Genomic DNA, 27,462 nt, shown 5'->3' on the forward strand with positions numbered 1-27,462 from the left:
ACGCTTTCTAAACAACGCTGTCAACTTGCGTAGCAGCTTTGAGTGTCCCATTGACATGGACCCCAAGATCTCTCAGATCCTCCACAATGCCTAAAGTCTTACCATTTATATTATATTCTGTCTTCAAACTGCACCTACCAAAATGAACCACTTTAGACTTATCTGTATTGAAGTCCATCTGCCATTTCTCAGCACAGTTCTGCATCCTATCAATGTCCCGCTGTAACCTTTGACAACCCACCAGACTATCCACAACATCTCCAACCTTTGTATCATCAGCAAACCACCCTTCTACTTCTTCATCCATTTATAACAATCACAAAGGGGAGGGGGTCCCAGAACAGATCCCTGCGGAACACCACTAGGCACCGACCTTCATGCAAAATATGAACCATCTACAACCACCCTTTGCCTTCTGTGGGCAAGCCAATTCTGGATCCACAAAGCAAGGTCTCCTTGGATCCCATGCCTCCTTACTTTCTGAAGGAGCCTTGCATGGGGAATCTTATCAAATGCCTTACTGAAATCCATATACACTACATCCACTGCTCTATCTTCATCAATGTGTTTTGTTACTTCCTCAAATAATTCAATCATGCTCGCAAGGCACGACCTGCCCTTGACAAAACTATACTGACTATCCCTAATCAGATTATGTCTCTCCAAGTGCTCAAAAATCCTGCCTCTGAGGATCTTTTCCAACAACTTGCCCACCACTGAAGTCAGGCTCACTGGTCTACAATTTCCTGGGTTATCTCTACTCCCTTTCTTGAAAAGGGGAACAACATTTGCCACCCTCCAATCCCCCAGTACTTCTCCCACCCCTATTGGTGATGCAAAGGTCATCACCAGAGGCTCAGCAATCTCCTCCCTCGCTTCCCACAGTAGCCTGGGGTATATCTCATCCGGTCCTGGTGCCTTATCTAACTTAATGCTTTTCAAAAGCTCCAGCACATCCTCTTTCTTAATGTCTATTTGCTCAAGCTTTTCAATCCACTGTAAGTCATCCCCACAATTGACAAGGTCTTTTCCCCTGGTGAATACTGAAGCAAAGTATTCTTTAAGTACCTCCACTACCTCCTCCGGTTCCACGCACACGTTTCCACTCTCACTCCTGATCAGTCCTATTCTCACACGGCTCATCCTCTTGCTCTTCACATTCTTGTAGAATGCCTTGGGGTTTTCCTTAATCCTGCTCACCAAGGCCTTCTCATGACCCTTTCTGGCTCTTGTAATTCCATTCTTAAGCTCCTTCCTAGCAACCTCGTAATTTTCTAGAGCTCTAACAGTACCTAGTTTCTTGAAACTTCCGTAAGCTTTTCTTTTCTTCTTAACTAGATTTTCTACATACTTTTTACACCATGGTTCTTTAACTCTACCATCCTTTCCCTGCTTCAATGGAACATACATTTGCAGAGCTCCGTGCAAGAGTTCCGCAGTGCATTTCCCTGAGAACATCTGCTCCCAAGTTCCGGCCTAATAGCATCATATTTCCCCCTACCACAATTAAACGTTTTCCCAAATTGTCTGCTCCTACCCCTCTCCAATGCTATGGTGAAGGAGATAGAGTTGAGATCACTATCTCCAAAATGCTTTCCCACTGAGAGACCTGGAGGTTTGTTTCCCAATACCAGATCAAGTACAGCCTCTCCTCTTGTTGGCTTATCTACATATTGTGTCAGGAAACCTTCCTGAACACACCTAACAAACTCCACCCCATCTAAACCCCTTGCGATAAGGAAATGCTAATCAATATTAGGAAAGTTAAAACCTCCCATCACAACAATGCTATTATTATTGCACTGTTCCGGAATCTGCCTCCCTACCTGCTCCTCGATATCCTTGTTACTATTGGGGGAGGGGGGGGTCTACAAAAAACACGCAGTACAATTATTGCCCCTTTCCTGTTTCTGACTTCCACCCACACTGACTCAGCAGACAATCCCTCCATGACTTCTGCAGCTGTGACACACTGCCTAATCAGCAATGCCACCCCCCCCCCACCTCTTTTGCCTCCTTCTCTGTTCTTTTTGAAACATCTAAAGCCTGGCACACTCAGCAGCCATTCCTGTTCCTGAGACATCCAAGTCTCTGTAATGTCCACAACGTCACAGTTCCACATATTGATCCACGCTCTAAGTTCATCCACCTTGTTTATGATACTCCTTGCATTAAAATAAACACATCTCAAACCATCAGGCTGAGTGCATCTTTGCTCTAACATCTGCCTATCCTTCCTCACAAACTCCCTACAAGCTGTTTCTACTTGTGCTCCAACTGCCCCATCCTCTGCCTCTTCATGTCAGTTCCCAACCCCTGCAAATTTAGTTTAAACCCTCCCCAATAGCATTAGCAAACCTCCTTGCAGATATGCATCTCAGCTTGGTGTGATAGGAATCATAACACAGCATGAATGTGAATCACACATCGGCAAGTCATGGGTCAGGCCTGCCCCTCACAGTCTGTACCCAGATAACAGGAATCACCTGGCACATCACCTGCAACCTATTTAAACCCAGCTCTCATCCACAGTCCTTGTTCACCCAATGAACCGGCCAGCCTCTACCAGTTGCTCCTCACCTTGTTGCCCGTGGTGTTTAATACCTTTTTTCACTTGTTTTGTGGTCCCTCGGGCTTATTATTTTGTTGTTTTTTTTTCAAGTTATCACTCACCGCTAAATCATCGCTGCTGCTCTGTTTTGGATCAACCCTCCTCTACATTTCCTGGGACTGTGTATGCCAGATGCTGTAGCAATATTGTTGTTAGCATCATGCGCCAATGAGAATGAAGTCAGTAACTGTATACTCACAGATTATATCTCCACTCACTCTACCTGTATAAATTTGAAGATGCCAAAAGCAGGCCCACTCTCCTCAGAGTACAGGATACCAATGATGCTGTAGAGCTGGGTGTTAAAGCAGCTGTCACCCAGGCCTAGCAGGAAGCTAATCACCAATGCCACAGCAGGACTGTGAAAACAATAACATTTGCCTCAGGTGAAAGATAATCAGACCTTAAGTATTAACTCAACTTCCCTCCTCACAGGCCAGCTGACCTGTAGAGTATTTCTAGAATTATTTTATAACAAAGAGGTGCTGGAGGAACTCAACGGATTAAGCAGCACTTATGGAGGGAAAAAGAGATTCAACAATTTACCTCCATAGATGCTGCCTGACATGTTAAATTCCTCCAGCACCTTTCGAATTGCTCCAGATTCCAGCATCTGCCTCTCTTTTTATAAATACAGGCCCGTTTGGTGATACTGTCCAGCTTTTTCTCTGTGATAGTCACGCTAAGCTCTATACTTGACCCACTGCACTGGTCTGATAATGTGACTTCTACCCTCGGTCACTTCGCAATGGGCCGTCCTCTCAGCTACAAGCCAGGTAAGCACCCAGGCTCTGGAATAATTGCAGATTTTCTTTAATGAAGGATGTGGGTGAACAAGGTAGCATTTTTTTTCAAACAGAGGGATTTGTGATCAACTTGTAGTGGGCATTTCGCCCAGTAAGGGAATCTGTCCCCATTCCCTCCAGTTGCAGCTCTCACCAGCCTGACCAGCTCACAACTGCCTCTCCTAATCCTGCCACCATTCCACACTCCATTACAGATTGCCACACCTATGCATTAGAAAGATGCCATTTTGAGTTTAATCCAGGTCCCAGAGCAATTCCATTCCCCAAGTAATTTTCCCTGTAGACTATTCTAACCCCATTCTCACCAACTGCCTTCAGATTCTACCATCAGAGGCAATTGTCCTACAAACGAACACACTTTTGGGATGTGGGGGAAAACCTATACACAGGGAGAATGTGCAAACTCCACACAGACAGCACTGAACCCAGGTCACTGGATCTGTAAGGAGCAGCTCTACTGTTGCTGCCGTTGTTCTGCCCACAGCACTGTCCCATCAAACCTCTGCTCCTCTCCACTGAACGTTGAGACAAACCTTGGTCTACGTCACATCAGGCAATGTGGATCTTGAGGCATTACTGCGTAACTGAAGGGTTAGAAATTGGGCACAGTGTACAGAGTTGGGAAGAGGTGCTGGGAAAGGATGGCCCTAGCCATGACCAAAGGTTCACAATGGTGACTTACCTGGGAAACAGGTAAGGCTTGTCGTGACTGCTGTCGGCACTGGTGATCGGAGCATCATCTGGTATCATGAGGAAAATTAGATAGAATCCCAGGAGATGCGCGATGACTCCCAGTAAGATGGCAGAGGTGCGTCGGAAATGGTTATTGAAGCAGAGCAACCCAAAAATCCCACCCCCTGCAAATGAGAGAAGCACAGGATTCAGATTCCCAGGCTGTTGCCCCCCCACCCCCCAGTCACCCACTGGCCGGAGCTCCAAATGTAACAATATAAATGTGCCAGTGCATCAGGTTTCCTATTCACCAGCTCCAAAACAACACTTCAAAAACCAACAGGACATCAACTCCCACAGCACCTTCTTCCTTTCTAGCTGGAGATGGTGTGGCAAGGAGGGCGACTGCTGGAGCTTAGTTGTGAGCACCTGGACACCCACTGTCTCGCTCAAACCTGCCAAATAATGACCCTCCATCAGCCCCCATAAACCGATAGAGTCATGGATGTGGAATCAATCAAGCCATCCAGATCACTGTGGCCACACTGAGCATAGATCGCTCAGCTGCTCTCATCCTATTTTTCCTTTTGCATTATTCTCCCGCCACCTGGCAACACGGAGGCAATTTACAGTGATCACTTAACTTATAAACTGGCAAGGAATCTACTGCCTGAAGGTCTGAGAGTTAGAGCAGTGGTTCACTGTTCTCCAGCCAGTAAACCCCTACCCCTGCTGTGGAAGTAGGAGGCTTACAAGAGAGTATGCCTTCTACTTATATATACACTGTTATATAGGAACAAAAGGAGCCCTTTCAGGGCAGCAAGGTTCTGAAAGGGCTCCTTTCAGATTTGAAAGGGCTCCTGCAAGGGAGCGATTCAGTACTCATCAATCAGTAGCAATTTGTATATTTCTATGGGGAGGAGGTTCAAGGCTGTACTAATCCCCGTTTTCTAAGAGTAGCAGGTTCTAATTAATTCCATTTTTGGTCCCAACACACCTTCCTCTGAGAGATACATCCCGCACACCACCTTCTAAAAGACACCTCAAACACACCTTCCTCTCACAGGCACCTTACATCCATGACAGTGTTTGTTATGGAATGTGCCCCGGGAAGATTCTGGTCAGCAGCTGTTGCCAAAGTTTATTGAATCTTATAGATATTTTCACACTTACCAAGAATCTCTCCAATGCCAATAAATACCCCTGAAAGTCCAATGAGGCCCTTAGCTTGAGTCCCAAACTCTCTGGTAGCTCCAATACATGTCCCGTACACACCACTGTAGAAAGTCAACATCAGTCCTGGAACAACAACAAGCCCCAGAACAAGAGTTATGCACCAACTGTCCAAACAAAGGGCTTCTAAGGCTGATCCTCCCCAACTTTGAGTTTTTCTGTTCCTGAGGAATGTTTGTAAGCAGAGCAATTTGTAAGTTACTTAAGTAAAATTATAAGCCAATGCATATTAAGCAAGGCATGTAACTCAAACATTCAGAATTCTCTGTAAGATGCAATGATGTTGGCTCAGAGTTTGCACCCAGTAAGGATGTCTGCAGCCTTGTAGTAGCCAACAACTCCATCCCACCAGTCACCCAAACACTCATTCGTATGTACGTATGTCGGGTATTCTGGGGAGGACCTGTAGACACAAAGTAATATTCCTTCTACAACATTTCATCATACATTTCCAGTATGGCGCTAAGGTCCCTCACTAAGACTTTAAGGAAATTGGTAAGAACATTGCAGGTCCCTTTCCTCTCAGTTCAGGAAAAATTTATTTTGGAAAATTATATTACACAGTGATTTTGAGAAAAATATAGAGGGAAAATGACACCAGACGTCAAACATCTATCATCAAGAAATTTCTAGCATACTTAAGAAAGATTAGAAGGACTGAAGATCCTTTAAATTTGCGGTTGATCAGAGAGGGCCGGCTTGGAATTGTGAAGGGAGGTTGTGCCTCAGGCACTGCCTAAATTGCATGATAAAGTTCGGGGGAAAAGTTAGACTGCATTATAGATTAATTTGTAGAAGGAAGTTATTTATTTTATTAACTGTTTCTGGATGAGAGAAAAATTTGGTTATACTAATTTAGCATTTATATACCATACATTGAAAAAATGTCATAAATCACATCTGAGGTATTTAACCACAGCAGCTATCAACTTCTTCCAATACATAATTCATTGCTCCAATACAGGGATATTATTGGCTTTGTTTTAATGTTTTTGTTCTTTAATCTTGCTTGAGCTCTCAGGTCTTCTTCTACCCCGGTCTCTTAAATTTAAATAATCCTCCTCAAAAGATAATTGGCAGGTCCGCTATTTTGAATTGCACCCCTAAATTGTGGAATTCAATATAAGGGCTGCAGACTCAGTTGACACTTACAGACACCAGCTCAAAAGCTATTCATTTATTCCTGCTTTTAACTGACATTTTGTCGTGTATTTTCATGTTTGCACTTTATCCCACTGTAAAGCACTTTGAACTACACTGTCTGCATGAAAAGAGCTCTAGAAATAAGTTATTATTTTAATTTTTTCTCAGGTCAAGCTGGTAAAACCTGAGATACAGGCAATGCCAAGGACACTCATTTCTCAATTGCTAGGAACTGTTCTAGTGGTATTTGGTATTGTGGCTTTCTGGAGGTCTTCATTACTATTGTTGTGTGGCCCTAATTGTTTAATGCTATTGTGTAGTGCCTTTGGGATGATACCACTCGTAGATATTACTATCAGGGCAACGTATACCTTGTTCATTTCTCGTAGTCTTTCAATTTCCTCTTCTAATTCAGCATATTTCTGGTGATTTTCCCTTATTGATTTCTAAATGTTATGTGTGTTTGGAATTGCTTGTTTATCCAGAAATATTATAACTGGATGGTTATTATAGATTGTGCTATCTTCAATAATGAATCAGTCATAAAATATTTCAAAGGACCCTGACTCTAAAACTGGATCAGGCTTGTACTTATTGTAAAATATGGTGTCCTTTATGAGTTTGTGTTTTAAGGCAAGATTTTGGTGAATGATGTTTGCCACATGATTGTGCTTTGTAACTAATCAGATTGAGTTAAACTGCTGCAGGATCCTGTCATGTGTTGGATTGTTTCTGATTTCTATTGGCATTTTGTGCATTCATCATCTTGAATTTGTTGCTCTTTTATTATACATTTTTGATTTTTTTTGTGTGTTGAGTACATGGTCCTGTATTGCCACAAGGAACCCCTCTGTTTCTCGGAAGAGGTCTCAGTTCTGAGTCAAGTGTTCGACACTTCCTTGTCGACCTGTCGTCTGCTCAGATTACAGGATAAGCTCCATGGAGGGTCATGCTCTTCTACTGGTTAACTTTTTGCTTAATAATAATATTTATTTGTTTGTTTGTTTGTTTGTTTGTTATTTCTCATCTCAGGCTGGTAACACCTGAGGGACGGATATAGCCAAGCACACTCACTTCTCAATTGATAGAAACTTTTGGACTATTCTGGTGGTTTAGTACTGTGGCTTTCTGAACATTTGCATAGATATTGCTGTGTAACCCTAATTGTTTAATGTTATTGTGCAGTGCCTTTCAGATGATAACCATTGTAGATGTTACATTTGGGACAATGTAATGTTTACTGGATGGGAAGATGAGTACAAAGTGACAAAGGTTACACTGAGTATAGGAAGAATTGGTTTGACTGCCTTCAGTACTAGGATTTGTTCTGCTAATATACTGTATTTGACTTGCACTGCCTTTGTGAGAGTGCAGAATACATTTACATGAATGAAACTGTCACACACTCCCTCTCAGCTTCAAGCTATGAATGCAGTCACAGTTATACATAATCACTCAACAGCACACACACTCAAACATTCCTGTGGAATCCTCCAAATTCACAAGCATAGTCACAGCTGTATTCAAGTTCATTACTTATCAACATTAAAAACTCATACTGTCACATGCCTGATGTGCATTCACTCACACATCAAAGACACGTTCTTTTACATTTTGTGGAATGTGGTTATAGATGATGGTTTCTGAGGTGTTAGTGAGTGACCTTCTTGGACCATTTTTGTCCTGCTGTGAAGGTGTTCCTATAGTTTAAGCATTTCAATTTTCAGCTTATGAAAAGAAATAGGATCAAGCATGGCCCTACACCTCTTATGTCCTGGCCTCCTGTCTCAAATAGAGAACCAAAGATTCAAAAAAATATGAAATGAAATAGGATCAAGCATTGACACATTTCCTTTCTCCCGTGACTCCTGTCTCAAATAGAGAAGCAGGAAGATCACTACAAATAGTGAAAGAGTACTAAAGATGCAGATCATGAAAAGCATTATACAGAAAACATAATTACAACAGTGGCCATGTGATCCGCCCTGCTTATTTTGGTAACATTCAATCACCAATGTTCCCACAAGCTTTCCCCACCTGCAACATTCATGAACTCAATAATCCACCAGACTAAACACATTCAGTCACTCAAACTCAACATGTCCTCGAAACATGGTGTTACACAACATGGGAACAGGCCCTTTGGCCAAATAGGACCACATCCACTGTCAAACACCCATTTACACCAACTCTCCATTAATCCCATTGTTTACTCCCCTTACATTCCCATTAGTTTCAAGAGGGAGTCGGTTCAATCTGCAGGTAGACAGCACCAAAGGTTAGGATTGAACTCGGGTTACATAGCAGCATCTCTATTAGCTGCTCCACTGTGCCACTCCATGTGCACACATTCAAATTCTTTGCAATATATAAACACACTCACCACTGTACACTATGGTCACACTCAGCAGCAACATGTTCTTTGTGTGTAACAGCCTTAACATCGACCCTGAAAAAAAAAGATCTGAATGTAGTGAGAAAAGTTTCCTGCCTGATGTTTGACCATCTGTACTAGGAGTACAAAAAAGGATTGAATGTTTTAAATCTTTTCTGGGTCTGCAGATTGTGGATTGGACTGTAGATCACATTTTGTGTTTTCTGGTCACTCCATTTTCTGTTGCTACTTTGGGCGAGGTGGCCACCAGGTCATGAACACTGAGCCGAACTGAATATGGACTCTTTCAGTTTTGTGTTTTCTATTCTGTGTTTTTCACTTGTTCTTTTTGTCGCTGTTTGTGTGATTTATTTTTCCTGCTCGGGAGAGGGGTTGATGTTTTTCTTTGAATAGGTTCCACGGTTTTCTTTGCTTCATGGCTATCTGTGGGGAAGACAATTCTCAGGGTTGTTGATGCACCATCAATAACTCTCTGAGATGGGAGGCAAGATATCGGCTTTTATTGACTGGAAGAAAGAACAAGCAGTAATTGACCACCATGCTACATCCTGGAGACTGAGGGCAGGGCTCAGGCCCCCAATTGCCTTTATACCGGGGTCTGTGGGAGGAGCCACGGGAGCAGTCAGCGGGGGGGGGGGGGGGGTGTCCAGACAGGTGTATGTAGTTCACCACAGTTGTGTACTGCATACGTACTTTGATCTTTGAACAGTATACAAGCTCCATCAACGATTCAGTTGAGGAGATCAAATGTAACACTTCCTAGTTCGATGGTGGCATGAAATTAAGTGATGTAGAGAGGTTTCAACATATACAGATAAGCTAGTTGACTTGGCAAGAATGTGGTAGATGGTAAAAAAAATGGAAAATATCACATCATCACAAAACAGGAAAGCAGAATATTTTACAATCATTATGGAAGGGACAATATTGATGTTCAAAATGGTAGAGGTGCCCGTGTACGTCGAGTCATGAAAGGCAACATATGGGTGCAACAAGCAATTAGGAAAGCAAATCGTACATGGTCCTTTATTACAGGATGATCTACGTATGGGAGCGATGATGTCTTACTGCAGCTATTAAACTATATGAGAATATCATGGATAGTCTGGTCTTACCTAAGTAACAAATGTTCCTGTCTTAAAGGGAGTGCAACAGAGATTCACTATATTGGTTTCAGGAATGGAATTCAGGAGAATTGGGGGGGGGGGGTGAAATCTCATAGAAACATTCTGAATGTTAAAATACCTGAACAGATTAAATATGGAAAAGACATTGCCTATGGTAGGGGATTCTAGGACAAGAGGGCACAACTTCAGGATTGAAGGACGTCCATTTAGAACAGAGATGCGGAGAAATTACTTTAGATAGAGGGTGGTAAATCTGGAATTTGTTGCCACAATCAGCTGTGGAGGCCAAGTTATTGGGTGCATTCAAGGCAGAGATAGATGGTTCTTGATTAGCCAGGGCATCAAAGGGTATGGGGAGAAGGCAGGGGAGTGGGGATGATTGGAAGAATTGGATCACCCATGACTGAATGGCAGAGCAGACTCGATGGGCTGAATGGCCTGTTTCTGTGCCTGTATCTTATGGTCTAATAATGTCTCAGATGTGGAGAAATGTCTTCACTCAGAGGGTGGTATACCTGCAATTCTCTATTCAGGGCCAAGCCTGTCCTAAGGCTTACATACCCCACACCTATTAAACACAAGTCTACGCCCATGTTGACAACAGAGCTAAAATTACCAGACCATTAATCCAAAGCCCTGATTTCAAATTGCCCTGCAGCAGTTCTGAATTCAATTAAAATTTGACATAAATAAAACACATTTGGAATAATGACCACAAAACTTGTGAAAACCCGATTGGTTCACTAATGTTCTTCTGGGGAGGAAATCTGCCCTGCAGTTGACTTTTACACATGGGAACAAATAGCCTAAGCAATCATCTCAGTTACTGAGCAATAAGTGGGAGGCATTAACCAGCACCGATATGCAGAACCTGGGAAATAAATTTAACAAATATCCTTTCATTGTGTGATCATGTTGTTGGGTAAGTGATCCTTTGAGCTGGATCAATCTCATATTCCCACTGCTGCCTCCAAGTTGGTCTACTGAAGGAGCATACTGGAATCAGTGTGTAGTTTAGCAGTAGTTAACACAGCCAAATTCAGGCTCTGCTGAGAAGTTTCACATTCACTGTCTGCATTTAGCTGCCCAGGTTTGGTGGCTGGGCTACGTCCACACTAGACCGGGTAAATCCGTAACCAAAGCTTTTTCTCTTCATTTTGACCCTCCATCCTTCCCCAAAAACAGAGCTTTTCTGAAATGCTCTCCAGAGTGTGTAAATCTGAAAACGCCGGCTGGGTGATGTAGTGTGTACGGGGTAACCGGAGCTTTTTAAAAACGCTGTCATGACATGCTGGAACAGATGGTGGCAGCAGCGTGGCATTTCATTGTTTTCTTGAACGCAACCTCCAACTCCACAACAACAATGGCAGACAGCTTCATGCGTGTGTTGTTTACTTTATTGTCTACGTCAATAGCTTGTTTGGAGTTAAACATAGCTATCTACCATGTACAGGTAGTATATCTACATACAAAAAGGCACCTTTTGTACTCACAGTTGTCTGCAATGGATCTGCACAACGCCAACATCGTTATCAACCGTACAAAGACTGGTGGTTTTGGAGACAACCCGGCCAAACCAGTGAGTGGTGGGACAATTTTGCAAATGAAGTTGTGGTTCCTGAAGAATGGTGTGATAACTTTAGACTGTCCAGGAGCTCCTTGCTTCGTCTAAGTGAACTATTACGTCCTCAAATCGAAGGCCAGACAACACGAATGAGATCACCCAGTGGATGTGGTTAAAAACGTTGCTTACACTTTGGACTACCTAAGTGACGAAGGAATGCTCAGGAAAATGGCTAACGAGTTTGGATTATCAAGGCAGCTGGTGTGCAAGATAATTAGAGAAGTATGCAAGGCTATAACTACATCTGGGCCCTGCATATATCAAGATCCCACGCACAGAGTCTGAGGTGAAGTACCTTGTAACCAATTTCCACCATGCTCACAGAATGCCACAGTGGTTGAGGGCGGTTGATTGCACACACATTGAAGTGAAACAGCCTACAACAAACTCCACAGATTACCTGAACAGAAAAGGCAGATTTCCTTTGAACGTACAGGCTGCATGTGATTACAATTACTGCTTTATGGACGTTGTTGTGAAATGGCCAGGCTGTGTCCATGATGCTCCTGTATTTGCAAATTGTAAAATTAATGACTACTTGAAAGACGAGAGGATCCCCTCTTACAGACGAGTTGTGGTGGAGGGTGAGCATGCCATTCCTGTCTTTTTGCTGGGAGACCCTGCATACCCACTAATGCCTTATGTTATGAGAGAGTGCACTAACGGTGGCACAGTACTTTGGCATGTCCTTGTGCAAGTCGAGAATGGTAATTGAATGCTCTCTTGGACGTTTGAAGGCAAGATTTGGTGCTCTGTGCAGAGCAATGGACATAAATACGGAGGACCTTCCCTTTGTTATTTATGCATGCTTTGTGCTGCGCAGTTTCTGTGAGACAAACAAGGAGACTGTCCCTGAGCAAAATGTTGCTGCAGCTTTGCAGTATGACAGAGAATTTCAACCCCCCACATAACCTGACAATTTCAGGACAGACAGCAACGAGACTGAAGCCAGAAGAGTTAGAAATGTACTCACCAAATACTTTGACCCATAACTTACTAAATAAGTAAGTATACTCACTTTGCCCTGTTTTCTGTCCTTGCTTGTATGAAGGTGGTTTACCTATTTATGCAAGTAATTCTCTGACAATAGATGTGTAACAGCCTAATGTAACATTGTATGGAAATGCAAGATAACACTGATGCAGACAAGTTTTATACATTTAACAAAGTGCTTTATTAATGTAGTGCTTGTGTAAACATTCAATAGATGCAATTGTTGCTACTTCCAAAATGTCATTTTTAAGTAGTAGCTTATGTCTGGCATAGACATGAAAATGTTAAGGCCAAAAAAGGAAAATTGTAAGTTTCACTCTTACTCAGGTAAAAATAAAATCAATTTTGCCCAGTAACTCATTTTATTGCACATTTTAAGTACAGAAAGACGTGGCAAAAGTAAAGGCAAACAAATGAGGTAACAGCAAATTACACTTTTGCCCAGTAACAAGCCTTCTTGCATTTAGTTGTAGCTGTCGTCCCTTTCATTGCTGAAGAGACAATGTCTGTAGGAAAAACTCCCCTCTGTGGGAGTGGGGAAGATGTTGGTGGGGCCACCCCGGGGTCTGTGTATCCGTATGTGTAGCTATTGTAGTGGCTGTGTGGCTGATATTGTGGCGGTGAAAAGTACTGGGGGGAGCCATCAACTTCCTCATCATTGCAAACCCCTCTGCAATGGAGTGAGGCAGTTTTTCAATGTTTGTCATCAGCCGGGTCATACTGTCCATGAACTCCCTGTTGGTTGCCTCCATACACCCCAGTATTTGTTTTTTTTTAAGTCTTAAGTCCTCCTGCATGACAGCCAACAGCTGTCCATCGTTTGGCAATTTTCTTTTAAATTTTTCTAGTCTGTAACTGGACAAACGTGCATCCAGTCTTTCACGGTGAGATTTGATACCAAAGATGTGCTGGTATTTGTGGCGAGTCGCCTTAAGTTTGGTTACAATAATTGTCTTGGTTATATTGTCCAATTTGTGCAGATAGTCCTTACCGAGAGATTCCGACCGCTCTGCCGCGAGGTACTATTCTTTATAGCGGTCGAGGATGTTGTTGTATTTGGTTGGGCACAACTCCCAGTCCACATTCTCCACTGCTTTGCTAACTTTGTAGTCATTTGTAGCTCACAGAAGCAGCTCGAATTCATCGTCTGTCCAAACGAAGAAGTCCGGATTGCTTTTTCCAGCGGACGTTTTCTTTGTATTCCTCAAAGACATTGTTGAAAACTTCCTTTCGCTGTTGTTGTAGGTACTCTAGTGTTTGAGCAATGGAAATAACACAACGCCGCCACGGAAACTGTTTCCTCTTCACTTGTTTTCTGTAGATGTGTCCTGCGCATGCCCGGTAGGAGGAGAATCGCCCAAATACCCGTTTTAATGTGGACGGAGGTATTTTCATAAACATTTGGTGTGGACACCTATCTTTTTTTTATATACGCAAAACCGGCGTTTTCAAAATTGTCTAGTCTAGTGTGGACGTAGCCTAAAATGTCTTCCCTGACAACAACAAAGGGCATCGACAAAGCCAGCCATGTTGTTAGGAGACAGGACACACACTGGGTCACCAGTTAACAACTTAAGGTTGCCTTCTCCAACAATGAATCAAATAGATTTTAGAACACTCTCACATTACTTTTACTGAGGCCAGCATTTTATTTCCTAAGGTGACGTCCATCGTGAAGGACTCTCCCCCATCCAGGACGTGCCTTTCCTCATTAATACCGTCAGGGAAGGGCTAGATGATCCTGAAGACGCACACTCACTGTTTTAGGAATGGGTTCTTCTCCTCTTGCTGTCAGATTTCTGAACAGTCCAAGAACCCATGAACACTACCACACTATTTTGCCCTCTGTTGCACTATTTATTTTACATTTCTTCAGAATCAGGTTTATTATCACCGGCATGCGATGTGAAATTCATTAACTTAGCTGCAGCAGTTCAATGCAATACATAATCTAGCAGAGAGAGAGAAAAAAAATAATAATAAATAAAACAATACTAAATAAACAAGTAAATCCTTTATGTATATTGAATAGATTAAAAAAATGTACAAAAACAGAAATACTGTATAGTAAAAAAAAGTGAGGTAGTGTCCAAAGCTTCAAAGTCCATTTAGAAATCGGATGGCAGAGGTGAAGAAGCTGTTCCTGAATCGCTGAGTGTGTGCCTTCAGGCTCCTGTACCTCCTACCTGACGGTAACAGTGAGAAAAGGGCATTCCCTGGGTGCTGGAGGTCTTTAATAATGGACGCTGCCTTTCTAAGACACCGCTTCCTAAAGATGTCCTGGGTACTTTGTAGGCTAGTGTGGTGAACTACATATACCTGTCTGGACACGCCCCCTGCTGACTGCTCCTGTGGCTCCTCCCGCAGACCCCTGTATAAAGGCGATCAAGGCCTGAGCCCGGCCTCTCAGTTTCCAGGATGTAGTATGGTGGTCAACCACTGCTTGTTCCTTCTTCCAGTCAATAAAAGCCGATATCTCGCTCTACGTCTCAGAGTGAGTTATTGATGGTGCATCAATTTTATTGACTGGAAGTTTTAAAACATGGAAACCGTTTTACGTCCGGAAAGATTGGATTTGGACCCCCAAGACCCTGAAGCAGCTTTTGCCTTTGAGCTCTGGCTTGCATGCTTCCAATCATACTTGGAGGAGGTTCATGCAACTGACCCCACTGTTATGCACAGAATTCTCCTCTCAAGAGTCACCCCAAAAGTTTATTCATTTACCAGAGACCTGCTGACCTACAAAGGGGCACTGGACACTCTTAAAAGACAGTACCTGCGGCCGGTGAAAACCGTCTACGCAAGACATCGTTTAGCTACCCGGCGACAGCTGCCTGGAGAATCGAGTGCCGAGTTTCTCCGAGCACTACAGACACTCGTCCGAACTTGTGACTGCAAAACGCTCACGGCAGAACAGCATGCAGAGGTGCTAATACGAGACACCTTTGTGACAGGACTGAGGTCAGTGTACGTGCGTCAGAGGTTGCTGGAAAAAGCCGATATCTCGCCCTACGTCTCAGAGTGAGTTATTGATGGTGCATCAGCTAGTGCCCAAGATGGAACTGACTAGATTTACAACCTACTGCAGCTTCTTTTGGTCCTGTGCAGTAGCCCCTCCATATCAGACAGTGATGCAGCCTGTCAGAAAGTTGTCCACAGTGCAACTACAGAAGTTTTTGAGCATATTTGTTGACATGCCAAATCGCTTCAAACTCCTAATAAAGTATAACTGCTGTCTTGCCTTCTTTATGACTACATCAATATGTTGGGACCAGGTTAGATCCTAAGAGATCTTGACACCCAGGAACTTGAAACTGCTCACTCTCTCCACTTCTGACCCCTCTGAGGTTTGGTATGTGTTCCTTCATCTTACCCTTCCTGAAGTCCACAATCAGCTCTTTTGTTTCACTGATGCTGAGTGCCAGATTGTTGCTGCAGCACCACTCCACTAGCTGGCATATCTCACTCCTGTACACCCTCTCGTCACCACCTGAGATTCTACCAACAATGGCTGTATCACCACCTATAGTAATATTATTGTAACCTATAGTAATTTTTCATGTTTTGCTCTGTACTGCTACCACAAAACAAGAAATTTCACAACATATGTCAGTAATTATAAACCTGATTCTGATTCATCCCAAATGAATTCAAATTCTCAAAGTCGGATTGCAAAAACAGTTTGTTGATTTTGGTTCCAGAAATAGAATTGCCTCACCATCAAATGCACTGTTCATCATATCCCACGATCCTTAATCCCTCATCATTAATCACTGCACCTCCTAGTCCACACCCTACTACCCTACACACCCCTCCCACCTATACATTCTCCACACATCCAAGTCTATGTAGCCCCTCCCTTAATCACAGCATGATGCAAAATATATCTCCATACCAGAAGCATACAAGCTCAGCAGCCTCAGCCTTGCCAGCATTAAAGGAACTTACTGAACTCTGCAGCGATCTGATTCATGGTTGAGGTCAGTTTCTCTTTAAACCTAGGCAAAAGAGGTAAATTTTAAAACTGTGATGACTTCAAAAGTGAAAGCAACTGTCATGACCTCAAAATGTTGAAAACACTTTCCATAAAGACTGTAGTCACTGATATAACATAAGCTGTACAAGACCTTGGTTAGACCCCACTTGGAATACTGTGTTCAGTTCTTGTCACCTCACTACCGGAAGGATGTTGCCTGGATTAGGGGCATGCCTTATGAGAATAAGTTGAGTGAACGTGGCCTTTTTTCCTTGGAGCGATGGAGGATGAGAGGTGACCTGGTAGAGGTGTATGAGATGATGAGAGGCACTAATCGTGTGGAGAGTCAGAGGCTCCCCCCCCACCCCCCCATAGTTGAACTGGCTAACATGAGGGGGCATAGTTTTAAGGTGCTTGGAAGTAGGTACAAGGGGGATGTCAGAGGTAAGTTTTTCCACACAAGGAGTGGTGGGTGCGTGGAATGCACTGCCAGAAAAGGATACAACAGGGTCTTTTAAGAGACTCTTAGATAAGCACGTGGAGCTTAGAAAAATAGAGGGCTATGCAGAAGGGAAATTCTAGGCAGTTCCTAGAGTAGCTTGCATGGTCAGAACAACATTGTAGGCCGAAATGCCTGCACTATGCTGGAGATTTCTATGTTCTTTATTCTAGGAAGAGCAACAACCTGTCAGGGCACCTGAGTGCCCCACAAACAGAAATCTGATCATCACCAGGTGGTCTGCTTTAACCGTATGAGTGATAGATATTGAGCAGAGCAATATTTTAATTGCACCATTGGATATTATATCATTTGAGAAGGTAAAGCAGACAGTTATTAGTTTTATCATAAAGAAGGTCTTTCCAACACTGCTGTACTCCTTCTGTACTACACTAGGAGTTGATCTTAAATTTGCCCTCAAGCATGTGGAGAGGAATTTGAACCCATAATCTCAGTCTCATTGATAATTCAGTCCTTTTCACCTTCTTTGTCTTCTTCTTAGGGAGTTACTCAGAAATGGGCACAACTTCCTTCCTTGTGGGAGCTGATGAGGCTAATGAGGGAACTATAGACCCTTCCTCCGATAGGATAGGAGCTACCAGATAGAGTGGGGCGGGGGTAGTGAATGAATGACACTTTTTCTGCCACTTACATCAGAGTCCAGTGTGTTCCCAATGAATAGATTTAAAGTTCTCAGTATCATGCAGGATGTTCCTTCTCCACCTCGAGTGGCCATGAACCAGGGAGATGTTCCATTTCTTGAAAGTAGCCGTGAGCAGATTGTTGTATTTTTTTCCTCTGTCCACCTGGTCATCTCTTCCCATGACTTGAATGTGTCTCAGGAGTTTGTATCAGGCATGCAAATTGTATGAACTATACAAAATAGCTCATAGATTGTAATCAGGGCCGCGGTATTAGGAATTTTCAATTGTCCTTCTAATGAAAGTGCCATGACATGCCTGCTGTAGGCAGCCCAGGTCTCAAAAGCAAACAGGAGAGCAGGCATTACTGCTGTGTAGCATACAGTGAGTTTCATACCAAGCCTGAAGTTTTGTGCTAGGCCTTAAGTTCTTCAAACATCATTTCCCCAAAATGGGATAAAAGCTGTACTGATACATTGAAGGCAGGGAAGAATCCAATCACTGATGTCTGTTTTCAGTGAAATATGACTCCCACCATTGAGGAACTCATCCACATTTTTCTCAGGGCTTGATGTGAACTTTAATTGTCAGAATGTGAGTGTTGCAGCCAGGGTAGATTGGTAGAGGACATCTGTCCTGTGGATAGCTAGTGTAAGGGCCATAATTTCATATGCCTCAGTGCAAGCATTGACAATGGTTTGAAACCAAGGTCTCTTGGCATGTACAGTATATGCAACACACAAAAAATGCTGGTGAAACACAGCAGGCCAGGCAGCAACTATAGGAGAAACACTGTCGACGTTTTGGGCTGAGACCGTTCGTCAGGACTAACCGAAAGGAAAGATAGTAAGAGATTTGAAAGTAGTGGGGGGAGGGGGAAATGCAAAATGATAGGAGAAGACCGGAGGGGATGGAATGAAGCTAAGAGCTGGAAAGGTGATTGGCGAAAGTGATACAGAGCTGGAGAAGGGAAAGGATCATGGGACGGGAGGCCTATGAAGAAAGAAAGGGGAGGGGCACCAGAGGGAGATGGAGAACAGGCAGGGTGATGGGCAGAGAGAGAGAAAAAAACAAACAACTAAGTATGTCAGAGATGGGGTAAGAAGGGAAAAAGGGGCATTAACGGAAGTTAGAGAAGTCAATTTTCATGCCATCAGGTTGGAGGCTACCCAGTTGGTATATAAGGTATTGTTCCTCCAACCTGAGTTTGGATTCATTTTGACAATAGAGGAGGCCATGGATAGACATATCAGAATGGGAATGGGACGTGGAATTAAAATGTGTGGCCACTGAGAGATCCTGCTTTTTCTGGCGGACCGAGCATAGGTGTTCAGCGAAACGGTCTCCCAGTCTGCGTTGGGTCCCACCAATATATAAAAGGCCACACCGAGAGCACCGGATACCACACCAGTCGACTCACAGGTGAAGTGTCGCCTCACCTGGAAGGACTGTCTGGGGCCCTGAATGGTGGTGAGGGAGGAAGTGTAAGGGCAGGTGTAGCACTTGTTCCGCTTACAAGGATAAGTGCCAGGAGGGAGATTGGTGGGAAGGGATTGGGATGGGGGGGACGAATAGACAAGGGAGTCGCGTAGGGAGCGATACCTGCAGAAAGCAGAAGGTGGGGGGAGGGAAAGATGTGCTTGGTAGTGGGATCCCGTTGGAGGTGGCGGAAGTTACGGAGAATTATACACTGGACCTGGAGGCTGGTGGGGTGGTAGGTGAGGACAAGGGGAACCCTATCCCGAGTGGGGTGGTGGGCCGATGGGATGGGATGAGGGCAGATTTCCAGCATCTGCAGTTTTCCTCGTATGTACAGTATATACCTGCTTGACTACCGAGGTTCATGTGACTTTAGTTTTAGAGTGTCGAACAGCTTCAAATTCGTGCTGAAAATTAGCTTCAATTCCACAGGAAGCTTGCCAGAGATGGACTGTAACACAGAAGTAAGGACTCAGAAAAGCCCTGGGGAAAGATGCAATAGTTTCTTGTAGGCATATTGATTTATACTTGGTTTGAATTTGCATGCCTGTTTTTTTTGCAGCCACTCTATTCTTCTTCGGCATTCCCTTGAAATGGATGGTGACTTTGATTCCAATCTGATTTTGAGGTAATGAGGTGAGGCAACATTGGGAACCACAGACTCACAGGAGGTTGCTACTGGACAAGGTATGTGGGTGTGTTAGTGAGTGATGGTGCAATCTGTCTACTACTAATACAGGGCTTCTCTAGGCTCTCTATTCATGGCTTCAAGGTTCCCAGTGCTTCTTCTCCACCTTGAATGATCATAGGTGAAAGGTTCCCAGGGGTCAGTGGAGATTTTGTGCGTGTTCAAGGAAATTCTAAGCACATCCTTGAATCCTTTACTTTGTCTAGCGATCTCTTCCTAGAGTTAAGTGTTTGGGATTCAGATATCAGCCATGTAAACAACCTTAGTTTGTCCAAAGTGGCCAGTTCACCAAGTCTGTTATAGTACTGTACTGTGTAATATCTAAACAAAAAGTGAATTAAATTTTTTTTGGTGGTATTATTAGAAATAATGTCTAATATTCTAAAAATCCACCAATCCAACATCACCAAGGTCTTGAGCATACCAGGCTATTGGAGATTTATTGAATACCAATTTCTCCTCTTCAGCATACCCGAAGATGTTCAAAATCTTGGACTCCAGAAATCTCCCAAAACATCTAAGCCTCCAAGCCAAAAGATTGTTTTTAAATTTTTTTAAACCACACCTGGGTACAGCCTGGAATATATTTGCAAAATTATAAGTCCCTTATAACTGAAGTTGTTGTTATTCCACTCTCTAACTTACCATGTCCGAGTTGGAAGCAAAGGCTCAGTGATTCCATAGCTGGTGTCTTCATGACCAGTGCTCTTCAGCATTAGTATAATGGCCGTGCCAGCAAGAGAGATCACAGTCAGCACGATGAACAATATCCTCCCGTCATCATCTGACAGCACAGAACAAAGGATTTGCACTTCTCTCATGTTTTCCATCATCTGATAACATCCTAAAACACTCTACAGTGTTGACCGACATGTGATGGTGAGAAAGCAGTGTACAATTTGGGCACAGCAAGACCCCAAGTAGCAATTTGTTGATGACCACATTATCAAAGATCATTAAGGAATAAGTGACAGCTAGGACAACAGAAAAAAAAATCATCTTCAAAATGGTGCTTCAGAATCCTTTAGATGGAATCTCAGTTTGAAACTTCAACTTCAATTCCCCTCAGAACTGCATTACAGGCTGAAGTCTTTGGAGCTGAGCTCAAAGCCATGAATTCGGGGCTCCGAAGACACAAGCCCCAAACTTCAGCTTGTGGAGTTCACCTGTTAACAAGTGCCTTTTGCTCACACATCTCTAAGCACCCAAACTGCCGAAGGTTCTGACTGAATCATCCAACTACACTACGAGAGGTTGGAATTTGTAGACTGCTGAGTGTTGAATGTATCCAGAATAATGTGGCCACGTAGACCCAGTTCAACTTAATCATGCTTTGAATTCCAAACTGAAACTTTAATGTAGAGGAGGAATCAATGTGGCCCACCCAGTTTTTGTAATCTCATTCCCTGTAACCTATTCTCACTTTCCCTTCAACGCCACCACCCATTTATACGAGCAGCAATTTTACAGTGACTGACCAGCCTACCATCCCACGTCTTAGGGACTTGGGAAGAAATCAGAACAATCAGTGGAAACCCATGCAGTCACGTGGACGACGTGCAAACTCCACACAGACAGTGCCGGAGGTCAGAACTGAACCCAGCTCACTGGAGCTATGAGATAGCTCTTGCTGGTACTGTTGTGCTGCCCAGTGTAGAGCCTGCCAAGTCCTCTGGGGAACCCACCTCTCCCCTGCAATGTGATAAAGCACAAATCAGAGTCCGTATTTACCTGAAATCACCATCACATCTCTCCATTGCAGGTAAACGTAGAGATTCCCAAACAACATGCTGCAAAAACAAAAAGAGCATTGCCCAGTCAGATTGACAGCATTGGGCACCCAGAGAATATCAGAACCATCACCCCAGGAGAACAGCAGTCCCAGACAGGGTGAGGCAGTAAAATCAACACCACCATACTGGTGGTGTGTTGGGGATCAATATTCGGGCACTCACAACCTAGAAACAAGTTTCCCAGCAAAACTGGGCCTCTGACACTGAGCTAACACACGTTTCCTCCCACTCAGGTCGGTCACCTGACAGCTGTCTGTCTGCCCTTCACATTTAGACCATGGGTGGGATGGGAAAGACTTCACTTCACCAGGAGGCATTGACCATGATTTACCCCTAAAACATCGTCCACCGTCTCTCTCTCACACCACTCCCTACATACTGTATGTTATGTCACCACTTCTAACATAATGCTCATTCCATCTGTGTTTATCAGCTTCGTCCTGTGCTTCCCCCTCTTTCACTCACCACCACCCTGGCTTCCCCTCCTCATCTTCAGCTTCACCCATTGTCCCTCCTCTTCACTCATCTTCATGCTCCCTTCACGCCATTCTCTCTCACACCCTTACCTTCACCTTTCTTTCACTCTCTCTCTGTCACTCACTCACCTTTAGCTTGTTCTCGTCACCCTAATATGGCCCAATTACAGACATCAATCCATCTAAAAAGCAGCCGCATTTCCTGAGGTCAACCTTGCCGGGTTCTGGATCTCACGCTCACCAGGTTACTACAACCACAGGACTGCCATGTCTGGAGAGGTTTTCCCTTTGTGTTTAGATCACTCGGCACCACACTTCCCTTACCTGCACTGCAAGAGAGCCCAGAAGATCCCAGTGTCCTTGTTGATATTGTTGGAGTCGGAGTTCAAGATAAGGAAAGTCCCCTGGGCTGTCCACAGTACTGAAAGAGAAGCAGAAGAGGAGAAATGCCCTTAGTTCTTTCCCCAGCCAGTGATGATTTTGCTCAACTGAAGTGAGATATTACAACCTTCTACAAAGTGACTTAAGGAGAGAGCTTCAGCAAAATTGTTAGTATTACCAATGCTGCTGTTTCAAATAATGAAAAGTGTGCACATATGGCAGCTGGGGATGGGTGAGGAGGTCATGGTCAGGCCCAACAAACCCCAGCCCACTCTCTCCTGTCACTGTTCAATAGCCCACCAGTCATCGTTGTTCTAATGTGCTGATGCAGTGAGTACATAGGCTCAGTAAAAAGCCAGCCAGCCCATCAGATTGTCCCACAATTTAGAACAGCTTCTGCCACTCACCTACAAGTTGGTCACTTAGAGTCAATTAACTACTAATCTAGACTTCTTAGGAATATGAGAGGATACCCATGGTGACAGGGAGAACATGCAAACTCCACACAGACAGCACCAGGCATAAGGATTGAGACCAGGTCTATGGAACTATGAGATATCACCTCTACCAGCTGCGCCTACTTTTAGTAAAGAGGGAACAGTGGAGTTGGAAGTGTTTTTTTTTCGCGTTGGAAGGACAGTTGATGGGGGTGGAAGAATTTTAAAGGGTAGAAAGGAAAATATATAGGTACTGAGACTTGCAAATAATACTCACCAGCGGCTGCAAATCCAATGAGGATAGAGGCAATGTATACGGACCATGTCATTGGCAGGCTGAAGGAAATCACATAACCACTGCAAATAGATAAACATGAGGGCTTCGTCACAGGTCTTCTCACCGAGTCTACCTCAGCAACTGCAGACGGCCTTTCAGTTCCTCCAGCTCACATTAGGAAAGGTGGCTATTCAGCCTCTCAACCAGGTAGAAGGAACAGAGAGAGGCTGTCCAGCCCTCAGACCATGTTACAGAAGAATGGGAGAAGATCATTAGCTCTTGGAGACAGTTGCATTAAAATAAGTGACTGCCATTCAGCCAATTGAGCTCATTGCAAGCAAGAAAGAGGAAACTGAGCCACTGATCCTGTTCAATTAGTAATAAGGGAAAGTAATTTACTCCATAGAAATATGAGTGTGAAGATATTGCAGTTTTGGAGAGATAATCCAGGAGCCTCGTCCGAAGTTGTAAAATCACAAGTTCAAATCCCTGCTAGCAAGTTTGAACAAGCTGAAATAAACTGTACAATCTGGTTCATTAATGTTCTTCAGGGAGAGAATATGCATCCTTACCCAGTCTTCTGGGAATGTTAAGTTCATGGTCCACCTCGTCAATGTCACTGCAGCAAGTCTTCATTCACTTCACATGATTTCAAGAAATGGCTAAGAACCCTGGAAACTGCAGTCTACAGGACTAGTCTGGCTGGAGTACTGAAGATCTGTGCTCCAGTAATAGATGTGCATTTAGTTGTAGTTACAATCCTGGCATCTGCCCTACAATGTGGAACAAAAATGTCCACGTGTGTCCAGTTCACATAGAGCAGAAAAGGTCCAATCTGCTCCCAAATTATCAACAAAGTGGTGGAAGGTGTCAACTACAGTGGCATCAAACAGCACTTCTTATTAAAATACTTCCCCACTAATGGCAAGTTTGAGTTTTGGCTCTAGACCTCATTACAGCTTTGATACAAGCTTGGATTAAAGAGCTACATTCCAGATGTGGAGGGACACATTGACACTGAGGATCCCTGGTAACTGGGCATCAAGGGGAAAACACTCCAATGTTTGAAGGTCGATCATCCCAACTCCAGGATGTCACTCAAAAAGTTCCCCAGACAATGCCTCAGACCCAAACATCTTCAGTTACTTTATTAATGACTTTCATAACATCAGAAGTAGGGATGCTCTCAGATAAGTGTACAATTTTCAATTCCATTTGCATCTTCTCAGCAAATGAAGCAGTTTATGGGCTGCATGCAGCAAGACCTGGACATTGTTCAGACACAAGTGGAAAGAAGCTGGGACCTGTCTTGTGATATGTATCAATAATTTGAATGAACATGTAGATGGGTGGATTAGCAAGTTTGTGGATGACACCAAGATTGGAGGAGTTGTAAGTCTATCAAAAATAGAGCAGGATATAGATCAATTATAAATATGGGTAGAGAAGCAGCAGATATTTAATCCAGGCAGGTGTGAACTGTTGCATATTGGGAGGTCAAATGAAAGGAAAGTCATGGTAGGTCCCTTGGTAAAGATGGTGCACAGAATGCTTGCATTCAATAGCAGGGTGTTGACTATATGAGTAAGGAAGTCATGCTGTACCTTCAGTATAAAAAGCATACAAAAGAGGTTTATTTATTTGAGATACAGCACGGAATAGGCCCTTCGAACTACACTACCCAGCAATCCCCAGATTTAACCCTAGCCTAATAACGGGCCAATTTACAATGACCAATTAACCTACTAACCGGTACGTCTTTGAAATGTTGGAGAAAACTGGAGCACTCAGAGGAAACCCACATGGTCCCAGGGAGAACATGCAAACTCCTTACAGAGAGCACTGGGAATTGAACCTGGGTCACATACACCTGTAAAGCATTGTGCTAACCACTACACTACCATGCTCCAACCAGGATGCTTCCTGGATTAAAGAGCACGTGCTATCAGGTAAGGCTGGACAAATTTGAGTTGTTCTCCCTGGAGTGTCAGAGGCTAAAGGGAGACAGAATAGTCTTTTTTTTAATTATGAGAGGCATAGATAGGGTAGACAGTCAGAATGATAGAACATAGAAATCCACAGCACATTACAGGCCCTTTAGCCCACAATGTTGTGCCAACCATGTAACCTACTGTAGAAACTACCTAGAATTTTCCTACCACATAGCCCTCTATTTTTCTAAGCTCCATGTACCTATCTAAGAGTCTCTTAAAAGACCCTATTGTATCCGCCTCCACCACCATCGCTAGCAGTGCATTCCACGCACTCACCACTCTGTGTGAATCATTTCCTCGGTAGAAATGTCAGACACCAGAGGACTTGCTTTTAAGATTAGAGGGGAAAAGTTGAAAGGTGACACGAGAGGCAAGTTCTTACACAGAGCAAAGCAGTTGGTGCCTGGAATGGGTTACATGGGGTAATAGTGGAAGCAGACAGTTTGGTGGAGCTCGAGGTTTTTAGATAGAAACATAAATATGAAGGGAATGGAGGAATATAGGTGATGCACAAGACATCAAGGTCACTCAATATTGTGAGCTGAATAGCCTGTGCAGTTCTATGTTCCACTGTACGTTAACATTTTCAACACAGAAGCACTACACAATGACATCTTTAACATGAGAGAATCTGCCCATCTAGAGTACCTTAGATATTTAATAGCATTCCCATCGTCAAGTCCCATTAACCATTGTGGCCACGAATCTTTCCACCATTGAGGACATCTAAGAATCTGCCCATCTAGAGCACCTTAGATATTTAGTAGCATTCCCATTGCCAAGACCCGTAACCTATTGTGACTACTAGTCATTGAGGACACCTTCAAAAGGCCCCAAGAAGTGCCCCAAGAAGACAGCATCTATCATGAAAGATCCTCACTGTTCAGGACACTCCCTCTTCTCATTACTATCAAGGAGGTGGTACAGGAGCCTCTTCTCTAGTAGGAGCTTCTTCCTCTCCAACATCAGATTTCTCACAGTCCATGAACCAACGAACACTATGTCATGATTTTGCCCTCTTTTCACACTATTTATTTATTTTTATATTCTTATTGCAACCCTTAGAATTTTTTATGCATTGCACTGTGGTGCTGCCACAAGATGATGAATTTCACAACATACAGCATGTCAATAATAATAAACCTGATTGGGATTCTTAGTGAATGCAGGTGAATTATAGGTGGTAGAAATAGAAAGAAATGGGTATGAACTTAAAACCATCAGCGTGGTGCAGCTACAAAGCTGGAAACTGAATATTCCAGGTTACTTAACATTTTAGAGAAGATATAGAAGGAAATGGGAGATGGAGTGGTTCCAATAATAAAGGATGGATTTAGGACAATGGTTTCCAAACTTCTTTGGGTTGCCAGTGCAAACATGAGGAAATCTGCAGATGCTGTAAGATGCCAGTTTTGGACCTATTGTAGTCACTCTCAAATTAAATGTGAAGTTCTACCATGTTATGATCATCCTTCAAAGTACCATGCAAGATCACATCTAAAATATTTTGACCTTTGTTTTGTCCACAGTTTATTGTCTGAGGAAATTCTCTCGAATGCATTCCGTAACTTATCCACAAGACTATCTTTGCATATATAATTTATCCAGACAATTCGAGTAATCAACAATTACTGTATTGTGTTTACTAAAATTATCAGCCCTCTTTGTTTCCACACCACATCTCTAGCAACCTCCCCACTTCCACCATTACATAAAAACTGAAGAATTTTGATTTACAATGCACAGTGTAAGAAAATAGGGACTGCAAATCCAATGCAGTGACAAATCATTACAAAAATTATTCATATCTAGGGAAACGGTGAATGATCTTGATCAGTAAATCAGAAATCGGATCAACTTGGGTGGAAAAAAAAGTGTAGGTGAAGCTTCAGTTTTTAACTTCTAACTGATAAAAGTCAAATAGCCATTCTGTGTTCTCCCCCACCCCCCAGATTATATTTGGGCAAGCTTCATTTTTCTACATTTAAACTTGATGCAGGCTATAAATGAAAACAGCAGATAATTTGTATTTGGCTCTCAAGATGGTGAGCAAAGCTTCCAAGTTGTGTACATAGATGACTGATTAATTCCACTTGTCCAAAGGGTTATAATGGTGCAGAGAAAAGGGAAAGGCAAAATGAGGCAAAAATTAAAAGCTGTACACGATTAAATGAATAAAATTAAGACTTTGCCATCAATTTCAGTTTGGGAAGTGTT

The 27,462-nt window shown here is 43.3% G+C and overlaps 1 protein-coding gene and 1 long non-coding RNA gene across 2 annotated transcripts in view; one reads left to right on the top strand and one right to left on the bottom strand.

The window, feature by feature from the left end:
* Positions 1 to 27,462, top strand: part of LOC132398845 (uncharacterized) — a 63,298-nt gene that overhangs the window by 18,639 nt on the left and 17,197 nt on the right. Inside the window, exons 2-3 of the long non-coding RNA XR_009513823.1 lie at positions 3,249 to 3,387; positions 19,762 to 19,886. This is a non-coding gene — a long non-coding RNA (uncharacterized LOC132398845). The remainder of the gene's footprint in view (positions 1 to 3,248; positions 3,388 to 19,761; positions 19,887 to 27,462) is intronic.
* Positions 1 to 27,462, bottom strand: part of LOC132398844 (UNC93-like protein MFSD11) — a 44,502-nt gene that overhangs the window by 6,011 nt on the left and 11,029 nt on the right. Inside the window, exons 4-12 of the mRNA XM_059978681.1 lie at positions 23,252 to 23,331; positions 22,481 to 22,577; positions 21,619 to 21,677; positions 20,533 to 20,671; positions 16,553 to 16,602; positions 8,849 to 8,914; positions 5,263 to 5,388; positions 4,100 to 4,274; positions 2,835 to 2,970 (exon numbers count right to left, since the gene is read on the bottom strand). Of these exons, the coding sequence (XP_059834664.1) occupies positions 2,835 to 2,970; positions 4,100 to 4,274; positions 5,263 to 5,388; positions 8,849 to 8,914; positions 16,553 to 16,602; positions 20,533 to 20,671; positions 21,619 to 21,677; positions 22,481 to 22,577; positions 23,252 to 23,331 (928 nt within the window). The remainder of the gene's footprint in view (positions 1 to 2,834; positions 2,971 to 4,099; positions 4,275 to 5,262; positions 5,389 to 8,848; positions 8,915 to 16,552; positions 16,603 to 20,532; positions 20,672 to 21,618; positions 21,678 to 22,480; positions 22,578 to 23,251; positions 23,332 to 27,462) is intronic.

The sequence above is a fragment of the Hypanus sabinus genome, chromosome 9 (genome assembly GCF_030144855.1).
Source record: "Hypanus sabinus isolate sHypSab1 chromosome 9, sHypSab1.hap1, whole genome shotgun sequence".
NCBI classification, from domain to species: Eukaryota; Metazoa; Chordata; class Chondrichthyes; order Myliobatiformes; family Dasyatidae; genus Hypanus; species Hypanus sabinus.